At 33.4% G+C, this 20274-nt stretch overlaps 2 protein-coding genes across 2 annotated transcripts; both read left to right on the top strand.

Moving 5' to 3' along the window:
* The first annotated feature begins 247 nt into the window (after nt 1–247).
* LOC121132043 (alpha-N-acetylgalactosaminidase) lies at nt 248–13169 on the top strand. The gene is made up of 5 exons (XM_040727484.2): nt 248–545; nt 3394–3568; nt 3806–4225; nt 4289–4492; nt 12064–13169. Exons 1-5 carry the CDS (start codon nt 385–387, stop codon nt 12451–12453), a joined length of 1350 nt encoding a protein of 449 aa, XP_040583418.1. The 5' UTR covers nt 248–384; the 3' UTR covers nt 12454–13169.
* Nucleotides 5993–9507, top strand: LOC121132042 (E3 ubiquitin-protein ligase rfwd3.L). The gene is made up of 3 exons (XM_040727483.2): nt 5993–6827; nt 7359–8158; nt 8230–9507. The coding sequence occupies exons 1-3, from the start codon at nt 6314–6316 to the stop codon at nt 9025–9027; spliced, it is 2112 nt and encodes a 703-aa protein (XP_040583417.1). The 5' UTR covers nt 5993–6313; the 3' UTR covers nt 9028–9507.
* Nucleotides 13170–20274: the final 7105 nt, after the last annotated feature.

Raw genomic sequence — 20274 nt, 5'->3', positions numbered from 1 at the left:
TAAACAATGTAGGATATCAAAGGTCAAAAGGATTCCTTGTTTTAGAACACAATAGTACGAAACATCCTGTTTACATCACCCCCCTTTTGTCATGATATCCTTGTTATTTACAGAAATATACGAAACACACCCTTTGAGCAATATCCACTCGTGAAATAATATACAATTTCAACAGTTCTTTTATCAGTTAAATAATTATTCTGAAAAAAAAAAGTTTGTTTTTTTAACAAACAATATCATAACATCATTTATAGAAAACTAGTTTGGGAAAACAGTCGTTTCATAGCTTATAATAAGATAAGGTTCATCAAAATATAAATAGATCTCTCTTGCTACTTTTAAAAATACAAATATCCAAAGAAAAAACAGACACAACTGGACAACATGAAATCCGCTTGCCTCTTCCTTCTTCCGCTGTTTCTACTAATAGATCAATCCTTTGGATTAGACAATGGACTGGCTCGAACACCTCCAATGGGATGGATGTCATGGCAACGCTTTCGCTGCAACACTAATTGCAAGGATGATCCGGAAAATTGTATAAGGTAAGGATGTCTCAAATATATTTTAAAGATATTTATGGTTTATTATAACCGGTTTCCGCTCAAAATAATTACAATTAAGTGCGGAGTGGTCCATAGAATTCTGAGCACTTAGTAATTCAATAACAATTGACGGTTGAGTGATTGAAATTTATTCATATTTCGATAGATTAAAGCATAAACAATTAGTTACAAAACAAAAGAAACCCGAACTCTCTAACTTACGTACAAGAATGACACTTGAATGTGATTGACGAATTTTCATTTGCACACTCCAAGCAGTTGGGTGTCTCCAGGACCAACGTCTACGCCGTCAGCAAGTGCAAAACATTAGAGAGGAGAAGGACTCTGTCAAAAACGCCAAACTGTATATGAAAAAGTTAAAGAAAATAACCCAGGCTGTCCATGAGGGTCCATGCAAGAGATCTCGAAGTTTCACACGAGACTGTCCAGAGAGCTGTCAAAAATGTGGCTGGAAAGAGCATTGTGAGGATAATGAGGTCACTTTTGATACGAGCCAGCAATGAAAGAAACTCATCTCCTCCGTTGAAACACTTTTTTGAATGAGTCTTTTGAGTGTTCCTTACAACTATTTTTTGAAACTTTTGCCCGCCCCCTACACCCCCTATGTCAACCCCATTGACTATACCTTTAAGGTGTATGTCGAGTAGAAGGCCAGTAGTGTCGGTAATCCATACACAAAGGCCTTCAAAGCCACTGTCAGTCAGTACTGGAACGCCATGACAGAGGACTAAATCTTCTGCAGATGACAGGCCTTCCGCCTGGAAGTTATCATTGCCTCTGAGGGTGGCTATATTAATGATTAAGAGAGCTGAGACACATATCTATTTATAGAATTAATTTTATTGAAATTATTTAATTAATTAAACAATTATATCTTGTTGAAGTTTCAAATTCAATGTGTCCAGTAGTCCGTCCTTGATACCCACCATCATTTTGTTCGAATCCCTCCTTCAATGTGCAGTTGACACACCAAGCATTGAAGTTTCATTTGAGCGGAAAGTTCAGGCATTTTTACTATGTCGGACCAAATTCTGAGATTGGTGTTACAACCATCACATAAGGATTATAAGCTCTCGTGATCTTTTAGCACAATTAGTACATCTCTCGCCTGACCCTCCCCTGTTCTACTTCTTGGTGAAACATGATCAATATATTCATGTTGGGACCCTTAACCCTCGTCTGGTCTTTACTTTTTATGCATACCTGCTGTCTTATGGATCAAAATGACCCACTTTCAAAAATATGTCATAACTTTTCGTATCTCTAATTATACTCTTTTGTCAATCAGAGTGATCTTTTTTTAGATGTATGTATGTCTAAATAAAATGATCATATTTAGTCACCGTGAGAACATCATTCAATATTTCATTATAGTATCTGGACTTCTCAGTCAAATTATCTCATATTTATGTTAATAAATTATTTGGTAAATCATTTGTAGGACCTACAAATAGAATTGTTAAACGAATAAAGAATATTTTTATGCTAGTCTATCTGAATATTACAAATAATTACGAATACAAGGTTGCGTGAAAGTTATTTTTCTTTATGACTCCGTACCAATACGCCTCAGAAAATTGTAATTACGTCCTCATCTATTTTACTTTGACTTGTGATGATTGCTTTTGTGATTGGACAGATCATCACCATAATACTTACAAACAGAGCATTTTCACTGACATCATAAAAATAATCAAGATTGAAGGAGACTCCATCTTGAGACCATGAAGTTAATATTTTTATTACATAAAATGGACAAATTTCGAATAAACCTTAATAAAACTCCATCAAATGACTCTTTGAATAAAAAAAGACATACCACTTGCATTGAATACTACTTGATCCCAAAATGATATTTGAATTAAATCAAAGAAATATTTACTGAAAATCCCTAAAAAGGATTAGATTTGTATAATTAATTTTTTTAGCGTATCAATTATGTGGAATTTTATTATAATAATAACTATTTTATATCAGTAATAACATAGAGTTATTCATTGTTTCAACATCCGTAATCACTAAAAATATAATCTTAATCCGAATCTTATTTTATTAAGGTCCGAACTTTGGCTAGATGCTTTAATCAATATCCCTATAATATTTTAATTAAAAAAATATATTTTAATATCATTTTAAAAGTCAAAGATCACTAAAAAAAAGTCAATTTCTTCAGAAAAAAATATAAATTATCGTGTGCACTAAGGTGTCCCATTTTTAGGGTGATCTTTTAATTCAATCTTCTGTTGTTATTTTTTTAATGAAAAAGTTATGTTTGAAAAGTTTAAGTCTTCAAAAGCCATTTTTGTGACCTTTATATTAGGACGTGGGTTGCGTCCTAATGGGAAGAGAGCCTTGCAATACATATTTGCAATGAACAGAGACAGCTCTTAAATATAGAGATCAATAATCAACATCCCTTTTCTCGTGTCTCCTCTGATAATAATCATTGTTAGAGTTGATATTTTTGTAAGGAAAAAAGAGAGCAAGGACAAGGTGGAGACAGACATTTCCTACTACTTTAGATAAGGTATTCTTAATATTAGCTGCCTGCTATAAGATTTGGGGTGGGGGAGAAAAAGAATTACTGCAATAATTTTTTAAGCAATTTATATCAAAGTTAAGCAAGAATGCTTACTTCAGAGGGAGAAGTTAACACCACAACGACCTATTAAATTATAAACAAAAAAGAAAAAAGAGCACAGGCAACAACTGTTTTTCCTTTTCTTATTTATTTTTTAACTTTAAAAATGATAACTCTAACCATTGTTCCATGCTAAAAAAAAAATTTATTAATTAATCATTTTTAACTTGAAAACTTTCATTACAGCGAGCGACTCTTTAAGACTATGGCAGATTTATTAGTCTCTCAAGGATTCAAAGATGTCGGCTATGAGTATATCATCATCGATGATTGTTGGTTATCAAGGACACGTGATAAAGATGGAAAACTTCAACCCGACCCTGAGCGATTTCCATCTGGAATAAAGGCTTTAGCTGATTATGTAATTATTATTAGAATTGGGTCGATCCACTCCCGTCCAATTCAGTTCTGCATATCAGTCCTAAAACTGATAAAGTTCGGTCCTTGATTACCTCACTTAACTTTATTTTATTTTTATCAGGTCTAGTACTGATAGTTCGAAGGACTGATAGGCCCTGTATTAATACTGGACTAAACACTAACTATTATGGAAATACGTTCTTTAATTGCCAAATCTAATTTATTTATTTACAAAAAGGTTCATAATTTGGGGTTGAAATTTGGAATATATGAGGATTTTGGAACTCATACTTGCGCGGGTTACCCTGGGATTCTCAACAATTTGAAAAAAGATGCATTTACAATTGCAGAATGGGAAGTGGACTATCTTAAAGTCGATGGGTGTTATGTGAATGTAACACTAATGGATAAGGGCTATCCAGAATTTGGAAAGTATTTGAATCAAACAGGAAGGCCCATTCTTTACTCCTGCTCTTGGCCAGCCTATCAAAAGAACCCAGACTATAAATCCATTGCAAAGTACTGTAACATATGGAGAAATGGTGGTGATATTCAAGACTCGTTTAACTCTGTTTTAGGGATTACGGACTTCTTCGGAACTAATCAGGATACTTTTATTTCTGTGGCTGGACCAGGGCACTTTAATGACCCGGATATGGTAATCAAACCCAAAACTTTAAGTATTATATTTTGATGGTACTAATCAAACTTATTTATTCAGCTTATAATTGGGGACTTTGCACTTAGCATTGATCAATCCCAGTATCAAATGGCAGTGTGGGCAACTTTAGCTGCTCCTCTCATCATGTCAAATGACTTGAGAAGCTTGAGACCGGAGTTCAAAGAAATTTTACAGAATAGGAAAATTATTCGTGTGAATCAAGATCCTCTTGGAATTCATGGACGAAGAGTTTATCACGAAAAGGTAAGTGGATATATATTGAATCCCACATCTTTAAAAATTAGTAATGTACCTATGTGATATATAAGTTTCGATAAAGAAATTGCAATATTTATGTAATTCCCAAAATCCAACGGAGAGTAACACTCAGGATTTCTTGGAGAGGTATCTAACTTTATTATAAAAAGGAAAATTACTGTTTTAGCCGACCCCTAACTACTCTTTTAACCGGCTATTAATTGCTCTTTTAGAGGCGCCTAATTACTCCGGGCAATGCCGGATACTACCGCTTGTAACTCATAAGTATGCGCGCACCTGATGTGGAATGTCTCTGTTACCTCATGTACAATAAATATTACACATTATTTCTTATCATCTGTCGATTTTCTTACTTAATTTCCCTTATCAATAGTTGATCTTGAATTAGCCATTTTTAAGCTGTGGGTATTTATAATACTTATAACTAATGATGTAAATCCGGTGTGTTTTTTAGCTAGCCCGTTAATTTGTAATTGGTAATATAAAGAAGGACTTTTCTTTTCCTTAGCAGTTGTCATTGTTATTTTATTCCTGAGTAGTGAACATCCGTTCCTAAATAGATTCAAGTATATTTCAAACCTGATTGAACATTTGTGTGTGCTCATAAAAAATGGAGTGTAACCCTGAAAATTTGTTGTAGAGTTATCATTTTAAGTCCTTGTTGGCTCAGATTAGAATTGGGAATCGACATAAGAGTAATTTTAGCAAATATCCTTGTTTATTTCCTTTTCTCCTTCCTCCCTTGTCACAGCTGATCTAATGAAACGTCATGAGCATTATTCTTTCTCTCCTCCTAAATATTCTTCCATTTTTTTAGGGTTACCATGTTGATTTTCGGTTGATTTTTTTTAACTTGCCCATTCTACACTGGATTTTCACCTTTATATATGACAGTGATGGCGAAACTATGAGATGACAGGGTGCCATTTTTTTTTTTAAGGGCACATGTTAAAATTCATGGTCAACTCAAAAAATTGAGAAGTCTCCTTCTTTTATGAGTAGTTATGAAAACCAAGAATCTAAATGGTAACCATGCCAATTTGAACAATGTATTGGAGGAGATCTGCTTAGCTATCATGACGTTTTATTAGATCCGGTACAATCAGCTGTGATAAGGGAGAAGGAAATAAATAAGGACATATGCCAGAATTACTCTGATGCTGATCCCTAATTTTACTCTGAGTCCAACAAAGACTTATAATTTTAACTCTGAAACAAATCCTCAAGGTTACTCGACGTCTTTTATAAGCACACAAAAATGTTGAATGAGGTCTTGAATATATTTAGAAAAGGAAGTAGTTCAGTACTCTAGAATTAAATAATAATGACAAAAGCATAGGAAAAGAAAATTCATTCTTCAGATAAAAAAAAATCCTCCCCCCCCTAAAAAAACAACAACGATGATATTTTCATCCCTATTTATGAGAGACACACTAGTTATTAGATTAAATTAGTTAAATGTTCCCTTCTCAATAATTAAATGATAGCTTAAGACATTAAAAAATAATATTCGGGTCGCAAACATAGTTCTAACTTTTTTAGGAAATTTAATTTATATTCAATTGTTGTATACACCTTCTATGTATAAATATTAATCATGTCGGATGATATTCCAATAAGCAGCTGACAGGAGATAAAATTATTAGAAGAAGGAGAAAAATATAGAAAATGAATATAAAATATGTTAAAAAGTAGCGCGAGAAGAAAAATAACATTGTGTGTAGAAAAGGAAAAAATAATAAAAGAGAAAAAAAAGAAGAACAACTGATCGAATAACGACTACGACTACTTTATGAGGAGGAGCAGATGTCTGACGACGATGCGGAGGATATTTTCGGTAACGAACCTGAACTCGTATCCACATTCCGTTCAACCTCTCCCATCATTTACACATCCACAACTCGACGTGTACACGACAACGCAAATGTTCAAGATGAAATATCTCCTCTCAACGAATCCGGAGGTTCCTTAAACCTCCTTCCTCCACCCGTGATGCAAGAGGTGGAGGATCGTTCCACTGAAGAAATACCTCCAGACCCTCTCATTTTATTAAATACATCCGATGATTCCATCACGCCACATGTCGTTGTTCCTCTCATTCCCGAAAATTCATTTCTTCCCATTGAGCCCCAAGGTCGCCCAGAGGATCAAATCATTGTACGGAATCCCTCTGACGAATTTCTACAGGAATATAATACTAATATCATCATACAAGGATCCCCCACTGTTAGTCCAGAGCCGTCAAATCAGGATGTTGCTGAAGATTCTGACGATCCTGACAGGGAGACTCCAACGAGTCTGAAAAGAAAGGCTAATAAGGGTTAGCATCTGGGGATACTTTTATAACTATTCTATGTAGAGCGTTTTCATAATCATTGAAGGAGATGCCGTTTTGGGGGCTCATTGTTAATATTTTTAGTGCATAAGACGGACATATTTCCTATCAATATTGATGAAACAACGTCAAACATAACATCTGTGATATTTGAATATATTGAATTGTTAATCGATAAGGACGAGAAAAGTAGGATTATCAGAGAACAAATGTCTTTCGTATTTTTATCTACAATATGGAAATAAGATTTCTATAACGATGTAAATAATACACTAGGGTCAGATATGTATAATAAAAATAAGGATTATAATGATAATTTTTTGATAGACTGTTAGGTTTAAGTCTTAAATTTGTTTGTCCTATTTGGACATCCAACAGCTCACTAGTTTCCTTAATATTAATGAAAAAGAGTTGTCATTGTTATAAAGCTTCGTTTTTTATGCCCCCAAAATGGCTGACATCACGGGAAAACGCTTTATACTCATAATCTCTCCTAATTTTTTGGTTATTCCATAGAAAACGTGGGAACTCCAAGTAAAAAGTCACGAAATTCATCATCTGCAGGACTAAATGATGAAGAAGAAGATGGTTCTTATTGTACCATTTGCTTCGAATCATGGACAAACTCCGGAGAGCATAGAATTGCGTCACTGAGATGTGGACATTTTTTTGGATTTATTTGTATTGAAAAATGGCTCCGAAATGGAAAGGCGTGCCCCAATTGTAACGAAAAAGCGAATAAAAAAGATATTCGTAGCCATTATGTTGCTAAATTAAAAGCCATTGATACTTCAGAAAAGGATCGCTATAAAACAGATCTTGAGAAATTGCAGGGTAGCTACCGCTCTCTGGAACTTGACTACACAACACTCAAACTCCAAAATAAACTCCAATTGGACGAAATCACTCGTTTGCAAGGAGAAGTTGCTCGACTTTTCAATGGAGTTGATCCCTCTAGGGATCCTGCACTCGAAGTTCAAGTCAGAAACCCGTCTCGGAGGATCTCTCCTACGACTGTAGCTTCCTCAACTACTACTCTAAAGTGGGTTTTTCAAAAGAGAATTGAATTAGTGAAGGAAGCAACTCTTCGGGCTGCTAAATTTGGTTGTAGAATCATGAGCTATGATTTTAATCAGGCCATGTTGGTGGTATCTCAACCCAGCTACACCTTACTTGCTCCTGGTTACGGTGTGAGGCGAATCAATATGTTGGACCTTAATTGTAATACTCATAGTTTTGTCAGATTGCATAAAGAGCAAATCCGTGATATTGAATTTAACCCCTCTAATCATGATCAGTTATTATCTGTATCTCAGGTAATTTGATGTTGTCTTGTCTTTTTTATTTTTGGGATGAGTGATTAATTTCATAATTTGAACAATTTTAGGACAAGTCTGTCAAATTGACCAATATAAGTTCCTGTAGTGATATTCAAAGATATAACTGTGAATCCGAAGTTTGGAGTTGTGCATGGAACGCGGATGATCCTTTTGAATTTTTTATAGGGACGAAAAGAAGTCAGATATTTCTGTATGATATACGCTCAAGTGGCGATGTTGGCCATAAATCTCGATTGGAATTCCCTGTGATAGAGAGACGACCCATTATCAACATGTGTTATGTTGAAACTTCTCCAAGTGATGCTCACTTTAAGTGTGGAGGATTACTTGTTCAAACACTGGGGTCTCTTTGGTTCTTTAGAAGAGACTCCCCTGATAATTACAAACCCTTTAAACTACCAATCGATGGATTATTTTGGAGTCTGAGGTTTGATTCAGAGTCTAGGTTGTTATATGTAACAACTAAGCCCACTCCTCATACGCGGCATGTAGTGGCTAGTTTAACGGAAGTTAGACTCTCTGAGGACGATCCACCCTCAATGGCTGTAACAACAAATATTATTCTGGACCACTCTCGTGGAGGTACATTTACTGAAAAGTCATTCTTACGTTCCACTCTTTATCCGCAGAATGATTTGGCCTGTGTTGTATACACAAAAGGCTCCTGTAACACGGATCATAAGATCATCATACAGGAAGTGGGCTCCGATAGAATCACCCAAGAAATTTTAGTGCGGAAGCCAATATTAGACATTTGTTGCTGCTCAGTGAATGATCTTCAATATCTAGTGCTCCTAACTGAAACTGAAGTTATTATTTATAAACTAACAGAAATATCAAGCTGAAAATGAATACCATGGAGTATGTGTATCCATTGATCTTCCACAATTTCTGCTGATTCATTATATTATTCTATATAAAATGTGATCCTTTTACTGTTAATAGTTATTTACTATTTATGAGACTTGATAAATTTAATTTATAACAGTTCATTTATTCAATGAATCTACTTGGTTCGTGTGTATTATTTTTTATCAAGGAAATGGAGAGTTATATATTATCATACCCCCCTTCCTATTTATTTTGAATCCCTATTATATATTACTGTCTAAATAACAGAATGAAGGAGAATATTGGAGAAATTGTTTTATAAAGCTGAATTAATCCAATTTGTAATTGTATTTTTGTATGACAATGTAAATCCATGATATGCTTCGCCTCATCAAAAGTTTACCAAGTATGGAGCAGATTAATTATTATCAGAGTGTAAATGTTCTTTACTTTTAAAATAAATTGAAAAATATATAACAATTACGCTGAACAAATTGATAAATGTATCTTTCTCTGGATTGCATGAAGTAGTCGCTCTTTAATAGTTACAAAATCAATGATGGTTTTATAAGTTAACATTTTGCCTAAATGGATTAGGATCATACGTCGTTATTGTTATGTTCCCTTTAAATTGTTTAATCAAAATATGTAATTATTATTACTATAAAAAACATTAAACCGCTGTTTTCTGTTGGAGAAATGATGGAATTATGCCCCAAAATGGCTATAGATACATACCATCGAATCTATGTTATAAATTCGAACAATATACGAAATAGGTAATAAAGCTAGTATAATAAGAAAAAATTCGATTAGGAGTGCTAATCACTTCTCTGTTATCAATAAATTATCATTAGACATGATGTGTTATTCATATTGTAAAAATTGACGAAAAAGCATAATAGGAGGTTAGAACATAGTTCGATCCTTATTACTACAGAAAACAAACATTGAATGCATTTTACATATTTGGATTTAGAAAATGTATTTCAACCAAAAATAAACAATAACAACGTTTAAACCTGATTTATTTATATATTATGGCAAAATGGCTTTAAAGCAAAAGTGCCAGAAACCAAATCACAAATAAAAATGTCCTTTTTCATTCGAAATCAAGTGTTTTTACATAACTGTCAAATTGAGGGATCTGAAGCAGTTTGAATTTCATCCGCTACGACTACACAAAAGAAAATCGTCTAACAAATGTTCTTTTTTTTTTTACATGATAAATGATACAATTTTTTAAAGTTTAGTCTGATAAATATTCTCTTTTCTTGACTAAATGTCACAAAATTATCATTGATCTGAAGTATATACTTTAAATTTATATATATTAATTAGGCGAGTGGATAATAGATTAAGCACTCTTTCCTGTATAATTGACGTTGACAGAAGGTATCAAACAGCGCACTTTTATGGTTACTCAATGCGCTTCCAACGACCCTGGTAATAACAGTAGAGAAGTTTCACGCCTAGTAAATCTGCTACACATTTGGGAAGTTCAAGGACTCCTGCAATATCAAAAAAAAAACAACCAATGATTCAAAGTGTATCTTTCCGGAGATTAATCTCGTGGCAGAGGTGGGAACTTGGACTAGAAAGCTAGCTTATACTAAACTAGAGAAAAGCTTATGCACTACCTACCCTCTATTATAATTATGAACTTGAAATAAACTCAAAGTCAATCTGATGACTCCGTAAGAATATTAATGGACTTGTGAGCTTAGGCATATTGCAATATTCAGTCTTCTATATTGAAGTTGCCCCCCTAAAAATGTTCATCTTCTACGCTTATGCTTGTGAGGAAAGACTTTGAGACTAGTCTTTGACTTTTCTCCGACGTCGATCTCGTAATAATGTTTTATTTGATTGATAAAACTCGTTCAAACTATTTTAATAGTGAAGATGATCAAGGCATTTATGAGAGGCATTAATCCCTGAAGTAAACCATTTCGTTTGAATTCATTATTAGATATTATAGCTCATGTCGGTATTATATAGAAATCCCCGTGGAAAACCCATATTTTGAATTAGTCAAACCACGTGAGTCATTTATTTTATTGGGGGAAAATGAGTGAAATGTATAATCATGTACTTTTTTTTTTGGTTTTATGATCCAACATACACATAAAATTTTTATGACCAGCTTAAAGTTTATTGTGAACATCATATAAAATGCGAATAAGTCCATATTGAATGAAGCAAAATACTCTAATACTTCTAACTATATATTTTTAGAATTATGCTAGGAAGTTAATTGATTATGAGCTTTACCAATTAAGGCATCAGGATCTTCGAGTATTCCATGAACGCTCTTTATGTGAGCCCTTACATTATATCGCCTATAAGTAGTGAACGAACATTTGATACATCGATATTGTCTCTCTCCATGAATACCCTCATGTACTCCTCGATGAGTCCGATGCGAAAATATCTTGTCACAGAATCTACAATTGTATATCTTCTCATTATCTGAAGAATGAGCCCTATGTATGTGTAAATCTAGCCCCTGGCGTCTTTTGTAAATCTTTCCACACATTGGACAAAGAAGTTTATCTATAGGAGTTGATGATTCCCCTCTATGTTTGACTTTATTGTGCCGTGACATGTACTGGATTTTAACTTTCTCTCCACATTTGAGACAACAATTGAATTCTGTGTCATGTACAGTTTTAAGATGATTGATCATATAAGCTCTTTTGATCAACTTTGAGCAAATGAGACAGGATTTGAGTTGATTTAGTTCTTTGTGAATTTGTAGGTGAGGATTTAGGGAATAGGGGTCCGATATGATTTCTTGGCATATAGGGCATAGTACAGATCCTCGTGAATTAATTTTTGAGATCAAATTTTCATGGCTGCTTAGATGTGTACTATGGGATTTAGATAGAGAAAATATCTTAAAGCAAATGTTACATTCAATTTCTTTCATCTGCAAATTAAAAAATATATATTACAGGCTACTTTAGATTTCAGGATGAATCATATTATTTACTAAGTGCAAAGTCATCATATATTGTGTATAATCTTGTTTCTATTGTATATTTCAGAACATTGATGTTTTCGTAAAGCAGGTCCTTCCCTCTTACCGTAGAGTTAACTCGGCTGCTGTAGCAATATGCAATCGTGGAGAAGGTGGAACTCCAGTCAACGTAACATTCACAGCCTCCTCCCTCGGATTAGAAAACCCTGGTGGATACTATGTAAGTGATTTATTCACCGATGAATTCTTTGGAATATGGAGTCCACTTGAAGTTCACAGTCTCTTTGTCAATCCGAACGGCGTTCGACTCCTTCGATTCAATATCAAAGCCGCCAAAAAGGACTTACCCATTAGCAATGATGAAATGATAAATCCTTTTGAATTTATTTTTAAGGTACAGAATTATGGTGCACGTAGACCCATAGTGACAATCATTGAAGATAATGTAGAACTCTGAGCTTCATCATTATTTTTTAAATAGTTTACTTTTGTTTGTGGGTTAATTTTACATAGCACTTTTTTACATCTTAGGCAAAAATATATGTATTTGTTTATCAGAAGACTATTTTGAATAAATTTTGTTTGTTCCGTGAAGATACTGCGAGTTATGGAACTTCATCATATATTTAATAACATAATTTAAATATTGTATATGTAATTTTTTTACATATTTTGAATCCACCTTCTCGCAAATATAATTTAATTTCTGTTAAATCGACTCCCATGAAAAATCAGTAATTTAAAATGGAAAGTGATGGAGGATTCAAATACTTATTTATTTATGCTATGAATAATAGATTCAATCATATGAAAAAACATAATCTACAATATTTTTGGGTTGTTTCCTTATTGATACATACTCAACCCATTTTATTGCCCAAAAATGTACAGGCATTTATTGTTATTATTTTCGTTATTTCATTGTTGGTGTATAAAATATTTACAATGCTCGAGTACAATGGTACTTATTACAGGTATATGACGGGGCCCTACATGATAATACCTATATTTTCATGCATTTTCTTTCTAGACATTGAGTAGCATATTTTCAAGGTTACAATTAAGCACTTATGTACGTACAAAACATCTTATAATGAAAATCTTTCTCATACAATGAAGTTACTTTTGTCTGTAACTATTTTCTAAATAAATATGTGAATATAGAAATGTAAATCGTTGTATTTTTTTTTTTTTTTTAATTTGGTAATCTGAAGAAGGTATTTTCATATCCTTAGCGGTTGTCCTTATTATTTAACTCCTGGTTAGTGAACTTTTTTTTACTAATACATTGAATTATATTCAAAACCTGATTGAACATTCGTATGACCACATAAAAGACGTAAAGTAACTTTCAGGATTTGTAGTTGAGTTATAATTGTGAGTCTTTGTCGGACTCGGAGTAAAACTGAGGATCGATGTAATGTATTCGTGTTTCCATCCCCCTTGTTCTCTTACTTCTCTATTTTCTTGTATGTATATATATATATGTGTAATGTATAGTCTTTTACCTCGTTTTAAGTATAAATAGTCGTGTCTTTTATGTATGGATCAGAGTAGGTTATTGTGTTAATAAGAATATAATTGTTCCTATTAGACAACCTTTGTTTTATTCCTCCACGTCTTTCCTCTCCTCATTTCTCTCGGTCATCCTGGAGTCCTTGGTTTAAATAGTTTGTGTTTCCTCAACCTCGTCAAGACACAACAATCAACATCTTAGTAATCCTTGCCAATGTCATTATTTATTTCCTTCTCCCCCTCCTCCCAGCTTGATTGTAGCTGGTCTAATGAAACTCATGGCAGGCAAGCTACTCTCCTCCAAAACATACATCAAATTGTCAGGGTTATCATGTTGATCTTTTGTTGTTTTTTATAACAAGCTAGAATCAGTTGTGGGAAGGGAGGATGGAGAGAAGGAAATGAACAATGACATTGGCAAGTATTACTCCCATGTTGATCCTCAATTTTACTTCCAGTCCGACGACGATTTACAATTATAACCCACCAACAAACCCTGAAGGTTACTCGCTGTCTTTTACGAGCCTACACGAATGTTTAATCAAGTTTTGAATATAATTGAATCTAGCAGGAGAGGAAGTTCACTTCTCAGGAGTTAAATAATAATGACAACAACTGACAAAAAGAAAATGTATTATTCAGATTGTTAATTCCAAAACAACAGTACAGCTAAAATACACGCGATCTACATCACCGATCATTATTTTAAATCATTTTTAGAAAATGTTCACAGCTTAAAAAGAACTAATCAACGTTCAGAATACTGATTGGGGGGAAAGAAGCGAAAACATCGATAGCTAACAGCAAAATACATATATAATTTTTTTTAAGCGAGGTAATGCCATGTAAAGTATTCAAATTTAATAGCTGAATGCAATGGAACTACCATTTATCTTGTCACTTCAATGTTTTTCTGGATTCTATGATCCGATCCATTAATAGAGAGTTTGTATTCACTGACTTCTTAAATTATATCATAATTGAAGGTGACACCATCTTGGAGATTAATAATTCTTCCATGGAATCATGAAATTCCTTATACATGGAATAACTCGTGTGCGTACACTTTGACGAAAACTTTATTGACAAAATGTACTTTGCTGAATGTCTTTTTGACGAAAAAAATAAGACATGGTTGATCTTATCCACTGGTACACACTTTTTATTTTCAATTTTCAAGTGTCAAATTTAAACGAGAAGTTTTGTGAGACATTTATTTTACAAAATCATCTGAAAATAGGCACAACTTTTATTCAATATGTGAGCTCTCAGGTCTAATAATTACCTCAATACGAGGCCTAAATCCCTTGCAGATCGTGAATATGTAGTGAGACTCGAGCTTGTTATACTTCTTCATGATAGAAGCCTATAGAGACTGGAAAATCCTGTGAGGCGTTACCCCCCCCCACTCCTCCAGATGTACCTAGATATAGTAGTCCAAGGATTTTACGTATGGAGAAGAGGGTGGTCACATGCTGAGGTCCCAAAATACTGTAAAGTTGTCTCTCAGGAAGGTCTCTATCTTAACGGCGCGATGACACAGAGCTTTGTCTTGAGTAAAAACAAAGCTCACTTCCACAATCCGTGAGTTAGGGGGTGTATTATGGTATATTAGAAGGGGTTATTGTTGCTTTTAAAAATGCGGCAGCAGTATCGGGGTAAAAAACAGTTTAAATTCTACCCCTGTCGCATTTTTAAGCACCAATAACCCCTTCTAATATGCTATAATACACCCCAGCCCACGGGTTTTACAAGTGAATTGCAGTTCCCGAGGCAAGTTAAATTTATCTGCCACCGCTTCCATGAGCATCAAGAAACAATATCACAAAATACCTTAGGTTGTATGTAAAGGTGAAGTACAGGGTCTCAAGGCAGTTTAAAATGCAGCACCGCCTCATTTCTTAGCACAAAGAACCCCTTCTAATATGATAGAATACACCCTCACCCACAGGCTGTGGATTTGAGCTGCTGGTCCCTGAGGGAGGTTAAATTCTTCCACCACCACTTCCCTGAGCATGAATGAGCCCTTCTAATATTCAAAACACACCCCGGTCCTCAGGTTGTACAGGTGAAGTGCTAAAAAATGCTATTTTAATGACCTCCTGGGCTTGAAGGCCAAAAAATGTTACCAGAACTGTTTCTGGACGCTTAAGAACCTACACCAAAATTTCAGGAAATCCATTCATTGGTTTGGCCGTGATTGGAGGACAAACACACACACACACATTCACATTCACATACAAGATAATAGACTATTGAGCAATGCAATATTTAATTTTGATATTTTTCTTTGGTCAGTAATACAATTTTCTTTATCAAAGTTGTTTCGCTTTTCACGGCGTTAACTCGCTGACCCAAAAGTACCCTAGTTATTTTGTCGTCAGCTGTCAATATTATATAATATAAAATATGCAGGTAGAAGAATTGAGTTATAACTTATAGGTAACGTAAATATTTAGTTTACAAGTATTCCCCCTCCTGAAGAATTTTCAGCACGTGTATATGTATCACACAGCAATAAAAAAAATCGTACTATAACGAACAATTTTTATTTGCAATACTCGGCCATACTTTGAGGAATCAATATATGTCGGGACCCCTATGACAATGGAAAGCGGATTTAGTCGGAATACTACTCGAAAATATCAGGAAAATATTTGAACACCTTGAAAGGAATCATTAAATCATTTTGTGAAATAATTATTTTTGATGAGAATTTTATTGATCAAACATACTAATTGAAGAATGGAGCGAAACAAATTAAATTAAATATGACGAGTAAAACGAGCATGAATAATAAAACATTTATAAAAACCAAAAACTTTTTTATATGAAATAGTTGTTTGTTTGTCAAAACATTTGTTTATAGAAAAATGCTATCTTTAAGGGCGCCATGGTTCTAGAAGGCAAAAAAAAATGTAATCATAACCCTTTTTGGAGCCTTAAGAAGCTACATCAAAAAATTTGGCAAAATCCATTCATTGGTTTGGGCGTGCAATACATTAGATTGAAAATTCTAGCAAGCCTGATTACATGATGGTCTAGCCTTGTATTTCTATTAACCTTGGGTCAGATGAAGAAATTGTTGTACTGTAATATTTACTTATACTTTAAGCAGTGCCACTCCATCCTAACCAATTAAAGGAACATAAAAAAAATGTTTATATATATGGCTTACATCAGGGAGCACTATATACATACAATGCACCCTGCATACACGTTCGATGCTTCGTCCACTCGCCTGCAATATTTCATTAATACGACTATATTGTTATTTCGTATATCAAAAATATTTATATGATGTACATCAGGGAGTACTATATAAGGTGCACCCTCTATACACGTTCGAATTTAAATAAAAACGCCTACTCATAGCTCATTTATTCAACCTCATTGTTATTTCTTAGATCAAAGTTCCATATATATTATGTGAATGTCTGTGTGTGTCCTTCAATCACAGCCGATCCAAGGGATGGATTTTGCTGAAATTGTTCATATAGGTGTTTATGGTTCCAGATCTTGTTCTGGTAACATTTTTTGGAGTCATCGGGACCATGGTGGTCTTTAACTAGCATTTTTAGCACTTCGTCTGACAAACTTGAGGCCCGGGGTTGGTATCGGATACTGTAATGTATTAGTGTGTCCTTCCCCCTTGTTCTCTTCTCTTATTTTCTTGTATATATATATATATATGTGTGTGTTTAAAGTACAGTGTTTTACCCGATTTTAAGTATAAATAGTCGTTTATTTTATATATGTATTAGAGTAGGTTTTTGTATTATAAAGAATACAGATGTTCTTATAAAATAACCGTTGTATTATTCCTCCACGCCTTTCCTTCTCCTCACTTCTCTTGGTCGTCCTGGATCTCTCCACCTTTAAATAGCTTGTGTCTCCTCAACCTAGTCAAGACGCAACAGTTTAAACAGTATTTGAGCCCTGTACTTTGCCTGTACAACATGAGAGAATATTTTGGGATATTAGGAGGTTTCGTGATGCTCATGGAACAGGTTGGGAGACTTTGAGTTCGTGGTATGACTCAGACATAGCAACTACTTCCTCATTGCGTGATTGAAGAGCGCCAATATATTTGTATTCTCATACTCAAGCTACCAAAATGAGAATAATTATTAAAATTTTACGGTCTTTCTTTTATATTTACGAATAGAGTTCTTAATTGATTTCAATTTCTAAAAGTCCTAGGTAACCCCGAGCAAATCTACTCTAGTGTTTATGATATTCATCAGAGAGCACTATGTATATACGGCGCACCCGTAGATTTGTTGTCGTATATTCATACATCATTTAGAAACACAGCAAGACAAACCTTGCCTTATTAATAAGGGTGATAATTTTGGTAAGAATAGAAAAGCGTGCGAGGAGAAGAGAAGAAATACTTATGGCATCATTGATTAAATAATATACATCTTCTTCTATCAATCAAGAACGTTATCATTCCCGTCTTTATTATTCAATATTAGTATAATATTAGATGGTGATAGTCGATAGAGAACTGAATAAAATGCCTAAAATAACGTCGCCTTTCTGTCTGGATTTCTGAAAATGGAGGCCCAGGAAGTTGGAAAATACTTACCGGATGAGAAACCGATGGTTTGTCGAATTTGTCGATATAAATGTGCCTTTAGTCCTCTGTCTAGAATTACACGCCACTCATTATCCTCATCTCTTATCAAGAGCATGGATATTCATCTAAAAAATCAAGTTAATGATGAATACATCAAGTCAGACTTTAACTCTGATCTCACAAAGATGCTTATTACATGTAATATAACCTTATCCATTGCTAATCATCCACGTTCATAAAAATTATGGAGAAATACATGGGTAAACCTATCCCTTCCCGAGGAACCATCATTAAATTAATGGAGGATGTTGGTACTGATGTCATTTATAGAAATACATATAAAAATGTTTTGAGTCATCCACACCAAATGACGATCAAGTTATCAGTAAAAAGTATAAAATATTTACTAATTTTGAAATGGAGCTCTGAATTTTGTACTATCTAACAGTAAGTATTCATTTTTTTTAAATCTAACCCTAAAATATGATTCTATTTTAGCCAAAATTATCAAGAATTATGATACACAACTCATTCAATGGCAAAAAAAAGTGCTTAAATGGTCACAACAAGTAGCTTTGGATGGTTCGCAACTAGTTTGTCTCAGACTAGTTTTTTCGCTTAAAGACTTGGGCATGATCATTAGGTTTTCCAATATTACATAGTCAATAAATATTACTTTTTTATCACTTAAGGATTAGCTATGGTTGATAAGGTATTCAGAAAACTCATAAAAGGCAAAAACAACTGCTTTAATGGTCACAACAACGAGGGTAGTTACATTGGGTGTAGCATTATAATTAGCAATTGTGGTGTATCCTTCATGATAATGGTATGTTGTTATATAAGCATAAATAACGGGGAAAATATCTTTTTTGATGCTCTTAATAAGGAGTAATATCGCCGGACATTACTACATAATTAGCTTTTGCTCTAAATCTTTAAGATGGATTTATTTGTAACATTTTTTTATTAGTATATTTATTGTCTAATTTTATGATTTTGACATTTACTTTATTATTAATAATTAGTTAGATCTCATCGGTAGAGATATATCTATCCTGTGCACAATTGTATATAGCAACTTCCACATGAAGAAGAGGGGTGATTATCTTTTTGATTAAACTCCACGTCTCGCTCTTGTTTTGCAACCTTAAGTTATGACATATTTAACTGAATTCGGATGTCAGAACAAGAAAATATTATTTGGATCAATCTATTATTTCAATATTCTGTATGTATAATTTATTTTCATTATTAGTTATATGATTACAATTGTTTAATTTAGTCTATTTGACATAAATGTATTATGATTAATTTTTTAGTATGTAGATTATATTTAATTTAAGCCTTCTTTTTTTAAACTTGGAACATCAAATATATTGCAAAATACACTACTTTGTCGTTTCATTAGTTATTATTCTGAGAATAAGGTTTATAATAAATTACAATTTCATGGAATGTGACGTTTTCAAATCTACTGTAACGGATAAAAAACGTCTAAGTCAATTATACGTAGTATATCTTCATTAAACATTTTGCTAATGAAATACTTTCGCCATACCCTCAAAAATCATAATAAAGCAGGCAGATGATAATCACATCAGTATTTTAAACAATGATACCATATGTATTTTTCCCCCATTCTCGTAGCACGCGTTTTTCTCTACAATATTATCAACTTTACTTATTAATGGAATATAATTCCATAGTTGGACCAAAAGAATTGGTTAATTATTAATAACTGATTTTTTGCCCTTTTTTTTTTTTTTTTTTTTTGGGAAAGGTTGTGAAATACAATAAAACTAACGACGAAATAAAGTACCTTGGCAATAACAAAAAAATAGGATGATTTTTTATTTTATACAATATGTCAACAACAAACTGGTTGGCCAATATTGAGCATACCTATGCGTACGGCAACTTCCATATGAAGATACTGCGTACAATTTAACGACAATTATGATTAATTAATATTGTCAATCAATGGCCTTTCTATCACATTCCCATTTAATAATCCAATTTAAACAATTAATCTACAACAACAACAAAAATATAAATGAAAGAAATAAGGTCAAATCATCTGCACCTATTACACCGACTGATATAAAGTTTTGATTCTCTCATAATTTAAAATATTTATTGTTGATAAAATAGTTGTTAGTATTTTTTTATTATCTT

The sequence above is a fragment of the Lepeophtheirus salmonis genome, chromosome 1 (genome assembly GCF_016086655.4).
Source record: "Lepeophtheirus salmonis chromosome 1, UVic_Lsal_1.4, whole genome shotgun sequence".
NCBI classification, from domain to species: Eukaryota; Metazoa; Arthropoda; class Copepoda; order Siphonostomatoida; family Caligidae; genus Lepeophtheirus; species Lepeophtheirus salmonis.
This window is presented reverse-complemented; position numbering and strand designations above follow the sequence as displayed.